General features: G+C 40.0%; 1 protein-coding gene across 1 annotated transcript; it reads left to right on the forward strand.

Moving 5' to 3' along the window:
- The first annotated feature begins 1,879 nt into the window (after positions 1–1,879).
- LOC5511294 (SH3 domain-containing protein Dlish) lies at positions 1,880–9,842 on the forward strand. Its single transcript, XM_001631664.3, has 3 exons — positions 1,880–2,325; positions 2,452–3,198; positions 9,036–9,842. Exons 1-3 carry the CDS (start codon positions 2,283–2,285, stop codon positions 9,719–9,721), a joined length of 1,476 nt encoding a protein of 491 aa, XP_001631714.1. The 5' UTR covers positions 1,880–2,282; the 3' UTR covers positions 9,722–9,842.
- Positions 9,843–9,902: the final 60 nt, after the last annotated feature.

The following is a 9,902-nucleotide window of genomic DNA, read 5'->3' on the forward strand; positions in this document are numbered from 1 at the left end:
TGCCTGCTGGAACATTCAACGTCACACAGTCACGTGATTAATAATATTTGATATCATACATGCATGAATATGTTTGTAGTACTTTCTGTACAATCGTGTCAAAATTTCGTGACAATCGGCCAAATACCTGCCGAGATATTACACAAATCAACACATTTGAGTTGCCTGCTAACTTCACCGAGTTGCCTGCTGAGTTGCCTGCCAGCTTCACTATGGTATTTGAAAACCTGTGAAGACGGTCGTTTTCACAGGTTTAGAGCTTGTGAAAATGCCTGTGAAAATATCAATGAAAATAACTGTGAAAAGCATTAGAAATTCCCAAAATAAATCACAGGTAAAATCACAGGTTTCAGCATTTAACAAACCTGTGAAAAAAACTGTGAAAAAATCCTGTGATAAAACCTGTTAAAATCTAGAAAAGAGCTGTAAAAAATCACAGGTTTTTACAATTGCAAAACCTGTGAAGACGGTCGTTTTCACGGGGTTTAACGTCGTTTTCACGGGTTTTAAAATTGTGAAATATTTTCACAGTTTTTAAGACCAGTGAAAATACCTGTGAAAAAACCCTGTGATAAAACCTGTGGAAATATCACAGGTTCCATCACAGGTTTTAAATCTGCAAAAAACCTCTGAAGACGGTGGTTTCACAGGTTTTGATAACTGTGGAAAAAAACCTTTGAAAAAAACCTTGATGAGCAACAGAAAATGCCAAAATATCACAGGGGTTTATATTGACAAACACGTGAAAGGACCTGTGAAAATAACCTGTGGGAAACCTTTGAAAGTACCTCAGAAAATAATCACAGGTTGTTTTCACAAGTATTTTCACGGGTTTATTTCCCTCCTAAGAAGAAGTTAACTTTCACCACAAAATGATAACTATAACAAAGAATTTAAGTATTGTAACAAAGTAATCGTAAATACACAGAAAAACAATGTTTATTGTTTATATACACACTCGACAGTTGAGTTCGTCTTTATTAAGTTTATGTTTGTACATATTTGCACATTTTATGTGCTTTGTTGTTAAACTTTACAAAATTAACCTCTTTACAGCATCTTTGTCATTTATTAGCTATATCATCAACTCATTTTATTCAGTCCTTTGCCTTGCTACACATCCAAAAATACTTTTGTCAACTGTACACACCGCTGTTTTACTCTTAGTTTTATTTTCTCCTGTAAAAGTAATCCTATGATTAGATATATGTAAGCTTACAGTCTGTCACTCAATATAACTTAAGTTAATTAAAGTAATTCTGCTCGTAGACCGTTTTTCTACACATCTCATGCTCTCGTGATGATAACTATTAATTATTTGGTGCAAGATGTTTTTGTGTAACTTATTTATCCATTTTTTTACCTATATTGATTTACCTATTTATTTATTCATTGTGTCATTTATAAATGAAATACAGATCATATGCCAAATCGTTTTTTGTCAAGTGATTCTTTTAGGAATATACGAGAGGAACCTTGCGCCCAAACTGAGGCCTCAAAATGTCTGTACGTCAGAGAAACGCAAAATAAAAAATAAAAAAATGATAGGTAGTTTCCTCACAATGAAGTAAAGCTCTCAAATGTTTGAGAGGCCTTTCGCCCCCCCCCCCCCCCCCCCCCCCTTTCCCCCCTCCATAGTTTTTCTGTCGTGCCTCGTTTCCGCGGCGGTGTTGTTCCCAGGCTTCTGGGTCCCGCCCGCGGATGTGTGAATGACATGAGCATCTCACACATGCTGATAGATAACACGCCTCTCAACAATAGAAATCTATTGCTGATTACCCTACACCTACCCGCCAAACCCACTGACAAACAAACACATCGAGCATCAGGGTCAATTGTCTTAGTGGCAGTCTCTCCGGCCGGCACTAGTTACTTCACGAAAAAAGTCAACTCGAATTTAGTCGCTTTTTGATGAAGCTTTCAGCGGGAAAAGATTTGCAAATTCAACTATTTTAGTTTGATCCACTAATTGATTTTTGCATAAAACATTTCTGGGATTTTATTTCCTATTAGCAAGTATTGTTCACTGTGCAAATACGAAAGGCCAACGAGCGATTTTAATATATTAATTCCCGCGTATTATTGGTCGGTTCTGTCACAAAGTCAAACTTGTGTAAACATCACTTAACTTTTGTGAGATATCGCTTATGCAAATTATCGGCGCCAGTCGACATTTTCTTGTTTGCTGTTATCCGACAGGAAAAATAAACACTTAGAGAAACCCTTGGTTTAAAATGGGCATCCTGCTTTTATTGGACGGAAAAAATGGCGGATAGAAGAAGATGGCTTTTTTGTGTCCATCTCAATTAACAGTCAAAAAGAAAGGTGAGAAAGCGTCCGAGAGGCAGCTCTTTTTGTCAAACATCTTCCCACGTTGTTGCAATTATTGCGTTTTCTTTTGTAGTTTAATTGAAAATTCTAAAAAGGACTTAGATGGCTTTTCTATTTTAGTTCTACAAGGAAAAGCTCCTTATCCGGACACATACCAACTGAATGGAGACAGTTCGCCGGGCGTAGAACACAAATCTGCTCTGAAAAGTCCGCGTAGTTCCACGGATTCAAGTCATAAATCAAACCACAGAACCGTTCGCATTGATGAAGCAGCGCTCAATAAGGAGTCTAAAGTCGAACGTAAAATACGAACTGCGACATACGACAGGCCTGCTAACATAAGGGTGAAGGCTGCTCATGACTACAGCTCGGAGGACCCGGAAGAACTTAACCTGTCCAAGGGACAAACTGTAAAAATCTTGTACCAACAACACGACTGGCTTTACGTTGTTGATTTGTTCGGAAACGAGGGTTTTATTCCATTCTCCTATTGCTCCGATTTTAATAACTCTATCGACTCAAAATCAAGTACTTCGGGCTTTACCGATAGCCACGAAGAAAGCGATGAGATCGAAAAAGCGGCGGAGCGACGAAAGATCGACCGCTTTTCCAAACATCGTAATGACAAGCATAAACACAATTCAAAACAAAAAACACCGGTGGTGTATTTCCCTAAGCGCCCTTACGGTCCGAAGCTGACGGTGTTGTTTAACTACAAAGCTCGGTATGAGAATGATGTCAGCGTGGAGCGAGGTGAATATGTGATGTTATTGAATGACCAGGATGCGGACTGGCTCTGGGTAGCTACTGAAGATGGCGAGGAAGGGTTCATACCAAGGACTTTCGTCATATCACACGCTTGCGAAGGTAAGGGCAATCTGCACCAGACGGGGGACGGGAGGGACATATACTATTGCAGCCCTTTGCATCCGAAGCACTTTGTCTTCCAAGCAATTTGGTTTTCCGGGCTTGAAAGCAAAAAACGACGTTTCTAATACTCAAGCTTCGGGTATTTTATTCTTTAAATGTGTAGTACTAGTCTCTAGAGCATATAGGTATAGCTTAACTCGAGCATTTTTCTATAATTCCTAGGCATTCAGACTGCAAAACTTTATTTCTTGGCATTTTGTTCTCCAAAATTTGAAATCATATTCCTATTTCCGCATGTACCAAGAGTAGTATCAGGCCCCTTAAGACCAGCGGTCTGAGTTCGTCAAGATTTCTCGGAAAAATGATGTTTGGGCGCCCTAGCTCAAAACTAAACTGGTTATAGGTATGGTTGACCTCAGTATACTGTGAAAGTTTGAAGCAATTTGGATAAATATTTTTGGTGATAGAAGCCGAAAAGTAATTTTTCGTCTCCCGCACCCGGATTTGAGACAATTTCGTGGTTGTTAGAAAAAGACTAAAAACCGGTTCGCAACGCGTGATAAAACATTTGAAGCCTATATAAACCTAAAGAATAGATAATAAGGATTTCCCAGGCTGAAAGATAAGCTGTTTTGTCAGCACCTTATTATTTTACGCGATTTTATTTTATTTTATGTTTTTAGATGACTTTGAAAAGCCTTGAAATGATCGTGTAATATCGCCGATGAGATGTGGATTTGGCAAAAATGATTGCATTCATCGAAAAGAACATCATTTCTACCTTTGATATGTGAAATAAAATTTAGGGGCAAATAAAATCCGACTTTTTTACAAGCCGAAATATGACCCCCACTTGACCCTAATTATAAACAAATGCTGACTACTGTATCGGGTTTTCCGTATTCAAACAACGCCTTCAAATCTCCAGAAAAACAAGAAAGAGCGCTCAAATCAAAAGAAATATACTGTCGGCAATACTAAAATTTAATGGTAATAATTTCATAGCATTTATTGCATTAAATTGCGATTTTTAGGCTCGCGTGATACTATTTTGTTTGCTGCCATGCATACGTAATTTTAAAAGCGTGACAAACAAAGCGACAAGCATTAAATACCTCACCATGACTGCAATAAGACTTTTCTGATAATTACTTATTAAAAAGAAAAACGTCCAAAAGAAGAAAATGAGAGTTTTGCATGTTTTTATTTAATTAACAAGCGATACTGACATAATTTTGTACAGTTTTAAATTGTAATTAAAGAAAAAGCTTGATCAAATTGTCAAAATTTGCTTATTTTCAAAGCCTTTGTTCAACTACAAATTTGATCAAATAAAAATACAAATTACGCAAGAACGCTGAGACATTTGCGATATTGAGGCCTCTCACCGTAAGCTGTTTTCCTTTTTAGTAAAAGAGAGTATTGAAGTGTAAAAACTTACTCTGGTCTTCACAACAGAACACAGGATTACCGACTCAGAAATCTATTTCATGTAACCATGAAAAAAATATAATCGGGACCCAAGAAATCGTGGATTTATTTTGCGCAACTACATCTTCGAATAACATCCAATAGCGTGGCTACAAAAGAAGCTTTGCGTCGGGTTGCTCCGGGCACTTGAAGCTCCAGCTCTTTGCAGATAGTGGGAAGGGTGGCCACTGAAAGAAAGGTGAGCCTGGACCTGGAGTACAAGTGGCACAAGTCGATGCCGTTCGCTTCTATTGGGTGATTTAGTCGGCATTCATCTAGGATGGCAGCTCTCGTACGGAAGTAGGCGGCTGCCTCCTCCGCAGCCTCTACTGCCTCCGCACCCTGTGTTATTTTCGGGAAAAATACACCTGTACATGGCCCGGTAATAGGAACTCGCTGATTTAATCGGCGTTCCCCTGTATAGAGATGCAGCTTGTTGATTCTATCACTTCATTCCCAATTAATGGTACACCCCCCTCCTCCCCCCGACTACTTTTTGGTGGTAGCCAAGCTTGCCGGGAAGGGGGACTCCGATAAAAACAGACGGGGGTGATCGTCGGCAAAATTAACCCGTTAGGGATGGCACTTTAGGCGTGGTCAACAGAAATTATTTCCTCTAAGAGATGGAAAATTGGGTAGGGTCGAAGGAATTTTTGCCCCTAAGGGATAGCAGAATCGAAAAAAAAAAACCGTTTAACACCCCCTTAGGAATAGCAATTAATCGAAGTTTATACCCTAAGAGATAACAGAATGGAAAAAAAAAACGTTTAACACCCACTTAGGAATAGCAGTTGGTCGAATTTTACACCCTAAGAGATAGCAAAATCTGAAAAATCCTCCAACACCCCCAAAGAGATGGCAGTTGGTAGAAATTTTATACCCGAAAAGATATGACGATTACCCCCGTCTATATTTTTAGAGAGTCTCCCCCCCCCCCCCCCCCCCCCCCCACCCCCCCGGGCAAAGATATGCATTCCCCTTCTTTGTCAAACTCGCATTTGCCGTATAGTGTGTGCCGGTCTAACCAAGCCAAGCGTGTATAGCCTTTCACGCACTGGACAGCTGAATAGCTTTGTGGTAGGCTCTTCCTCGTTGCTGACTGCGAGTTCTGGCTCAGCGGCGTTCGCCCTGCGCTCGACAGCACGCTGGATGTCATCGAATTCACCGTCACTGAACGAGCCCGGAAACGTTGAAATCGATTGGTCAGGATGCTGCTTGAAGGCTCTCTCTCCTCTTCCTCTCCCACTCCCCTCGTTTTTCATTTTTGCTCAAATCCAAGATGGTGGCTATAATACACCGGGTAAACGCCCCCCCCCCCCCCCCCCCTTATTGAAGGCTTTTCAAATATTATTATTTTTCCAAATGGTACCTATGGTTGAGCAAGCCACACCTCCCCCCCCCCTCCTCAGTCCTCTGGTCCTATGATCTCCTGCCTGAGACTTTGTCAAAGTAAAGAAGCGCTTATAGACAGTAATTACCTGCTTGCAATAAGCTTTTACTGCTTCTTACGCGCAATGATAGAATCCTGCGTTGTCTTGCTTGTAGTATGCCGGTAAAGTGAATAGTGAAAGCGATTTTTTTTACTGGTTAACAACCAATCGATTGGCTAGGACAAAATTTGGACGGCTGTTTATCCCGGCCAGACAAATTTTGTCCTCCTAGTACGATTAGGCCCTTAGTTAACGCGCGAAAAAATGAAAACAGAAAAGTAACCTCAAAATTTACCTAGGGAGCTTTTTTGGACATATGCTCCCTGACAAGAATGGAATTTTTTTGGTAGTATTGAAAACAATAGTAAAAGCATCAACTGTTATTTTTTCTTACTTTCTTTTTATAACTCAATTTACCTGGGGAATGGAAATTGGTTGGTTATATCATAAACAATGGTAGAAAAGCTTCAACTGTTATGTTTTCTTGATTTCTTTGTATGAACGCTTGTTGAATAAATTAACTCCTCGAATTTGCATAACAACACGACAGCAGAAGATGGTACGCGTTTCTAGTCCACGAAAGTAGGAAACGAAAGAAAATATTATAATTCTTATAGAACGAGGGATGGATAGAAATAAATATAGGACGATTTAAGAATAACTTTCGTGGGAAAAAGTTTTGTGATGCTCATGAAGCGGAAGAATAAAGAACCGGAAGTTTTTAGTGCCGATAATAATTATCATGCATGGGGATTGTACTTTAAAATGTTATGAAAATATAATCTTGAAAAGCATATAAACATCAGAGAGACAAGAATATTTGATCAAATACCAGTATTTTCAAGAATTATATTGCATCCTTTTTTTGGGAGTTTTAATTGTTATTTATAAGTTTTTGGTAGCGAGGCATTAAAAAGTGAGTGTCGGCATTTGTTTATAATTAGGGTCAAGTGGGGGTCATATTTCGGCTTGTAAAAAAGTCGGATTTTATTTGCCCCTAAATTTTTTTTCACATATCAAAAGTAGAAATGATGCTCTTTTCGATGAATGCAAACATTTTTGCCAAATCCACATCTCATCGGCGATATTACACGATTATTTCAAGGCTTTTCAAAATCATCTAAAAACATAAAATAAAATAAAATCGCGTAAAATAATAAGGTGCTGACAGAACAGCTTATCCTTCAGCCTGGGAGTTCCTTATTATCCATTCTTTAGGTTTATATAAGCTGCAGTTGTTTTATCACGCGTTGCGAACCGGTTTTTAGTCTTTTTCTAACAACCACGAAATTGTCTCAAATCCGGGTGCGGGAGACGAAAAATTACTTTTCGGCTTCTATCGCCAAAAATATTTATCCAAATTGCTTCAAACTTTCACAGGATATCATGGTCACACATACCTATTACCAGTTTAATTTTGAGCTAGGGCACCCAAACATCATTTTTCCGAGAAATCTCGACGAACTCAGACTGCTGGTCTTAAGCCTGATCAATGTTATGGTTTTATCAGCTAAGGTGTTTGTTGCATGGTGATAAGAGAAGCGTCAGAATTTGTTTTCCTGCTCAAAACGTAGAGTATTCCAGTCGTAATGACTCTAGGAGATCTCTTTCAATGGATAATGAATCAAGTATTTAAGGGACAGGGTTTTACCGACAATATCAGCGTATTCGACTACACGCCAGACTAACCCAAAAGGCGGTGCGTCATTCTTTTATTGAAAATAGGTGACAAAATAATGATCTGCGGTTGCCTAGTAGTATGTTGCGAAAATGTTTTTGGGATTAAACCAGTACGATTCTCTTTTCAAGTATAAAACCTTGGATTATTGTCTTATTCCATAAGAATGGAGCTCTTTCCAAACGACCTGCGAAACTTCTGATGACGCACAGGCGAAACCATTTTATATCCGCAATGAATTTAGTGTAATTATGCTTCTTGAATTCCTTTGATTTCTTTTTTCCTATACATCTTATTGTGGAGTTATCTCGACCCCAGATATTTTTTCTGGATATTGGATTGCAGTTTCATTCCATTAGACATGTGGTCGGGACGTTTACGAACGTCAAGTTACGCGCGGGCTAGATAACTCGTTTACGCTACACTTCTATTTTCCGTTTGCTTGTCATGAGTTGTTTTATCTTGAGGGCACTTTGTGCTGCATATTCCTCGATGTAATTTTTCATGACGTTTTCGCGTTACCATCCTACTTAACAAAGGAGCTTTGCCGTTCCTTGACATAGCATTAAAGTACGCTGCTGGTGGTGTGGCTGAACAAGACACGTTGCGTCAAGTACGTGTCGAGTCGGGGTCACCCTCATTGTCATAGTTACCCACATAGGCACATTTAGACAGCAAGAGATTTACCGACTGCGTGCGATATGGCCATGGCATGAATTAGCCCTGAATTACACACGACGACTTTCCCGCTAACGACATCTCAAGAATTATATGCGACTTGTTCGTTGTATGCTCTATAAGCGCGCGCAACTCACTTGTACTTTCCGATAAACGACGTGCTAGTACCCTGATCAAGGAACTTAGTCCTCTATGGAAACACATTTGGCGAAAATAAAATATGCTTAAGCTTGACATGGAAGAGAAAAAACCCGCATGAACCGGAGACAAATGGGCTTTTTGATCCCGCTTTTGTTGAACTAGTCTTGGGCTCCTACGACTTTTTTTTCCATGTCTTAGCTGTCTATCATAGCTAGTCGCTGCGAAGTCGTTGGTTTGATCACACTTACGGCATACAGTCGTTTGACAAAATGTTGTCTTGAACGGGCTTTGTGACTACCCGACAAGCCCGCATGTAAGTATGGGTAAAAACCACTGAAGCGCCTAGCTGAGAGAGATGAGCCTACAATTACACACGGCCTTAAATAAATCGCCCCTGTGATTTTTTTACTAATCGACTGATCGGCTTCTTTTTCTAGGTTGTCGGAGAAGACTATCTCAAGAGCCATCGTCTTCGTCCTCATTCAATAGAAAGAACATATCGCCTCTTGGAAACGGCTCCGTTTCTGCATTGACAAAAGACACTAGTTTACACAAAGTAACAACAGACAACACTTCAAGCAACAGCGATAAACAGAGCGAGAAATGCAACGTTAATGGTCATACTCGCAACAGCAGAAACAGCACACCACATGGCTCAAAAATGAATCTTCACAGCAGTCAAACAGAACTGAATCCTGTGTACAACAGTTCCCCTACACTCACCGAGATCACACCCTCCAGCCCTGAACTTACCCCCATCAGCAGCGAATTGGCACCCTCCCTTGACCACTCCCTTTTGAACGGCGACATTTACTCCTCGGATATAACTCCTACAAGCTCAAGTTCCGCGGATGTTGAGCCCAAGTCTCGTAACTTGTCGGACGCCACATCGTCAGCCTCGAGCGATAAGAAACTTGAACTGAAAGGGTCACGCCTGATTTCTCTGTATGAATACGAGGGGAGTGCATTTGATGATCTGACGGTACATGCGGGAGAGTACGTCTATGCAAATCTGAAGGACCAGATCGTACCCAAATGGATATGGGCTTACTCGCCCTACAGAAAACGGTCGGGTTTTATACCTGAGGCGTATTTGAAAGAACCGGTAGTTACCGATATTTAATCTAGCAGGCCTGTTGCTCTGGAGTCATTAGGAACTTAACGCGGGGAACCTGTGCTCTATTCAATTGTGTATTTGTTTATGTTACCCAGACAAAATAGATGGATAAAGTTTAGACTTTCGATATTTTTTCCATTTTTTGTTTTTCTTTTATATTGGAATAGCTTTCAAAATTGAATATGAG

The sequence above is a fragment of the Nematostella vectensis genome, chromosome 4, assembly GCF_932526225.1.
Source record: "Nematostella vectensis chromosome 4, jaNemVect1.1, whole genome shotgun sequence".
In the NCBI taxonomy this organism is placed as follows: domain Eukaryota; kingdom Metazoa; phylum Cnidaria; class Anthozoa; order Actiniaria; family Edwardsiidae; genus Nematostella; species Nematostella vectensis.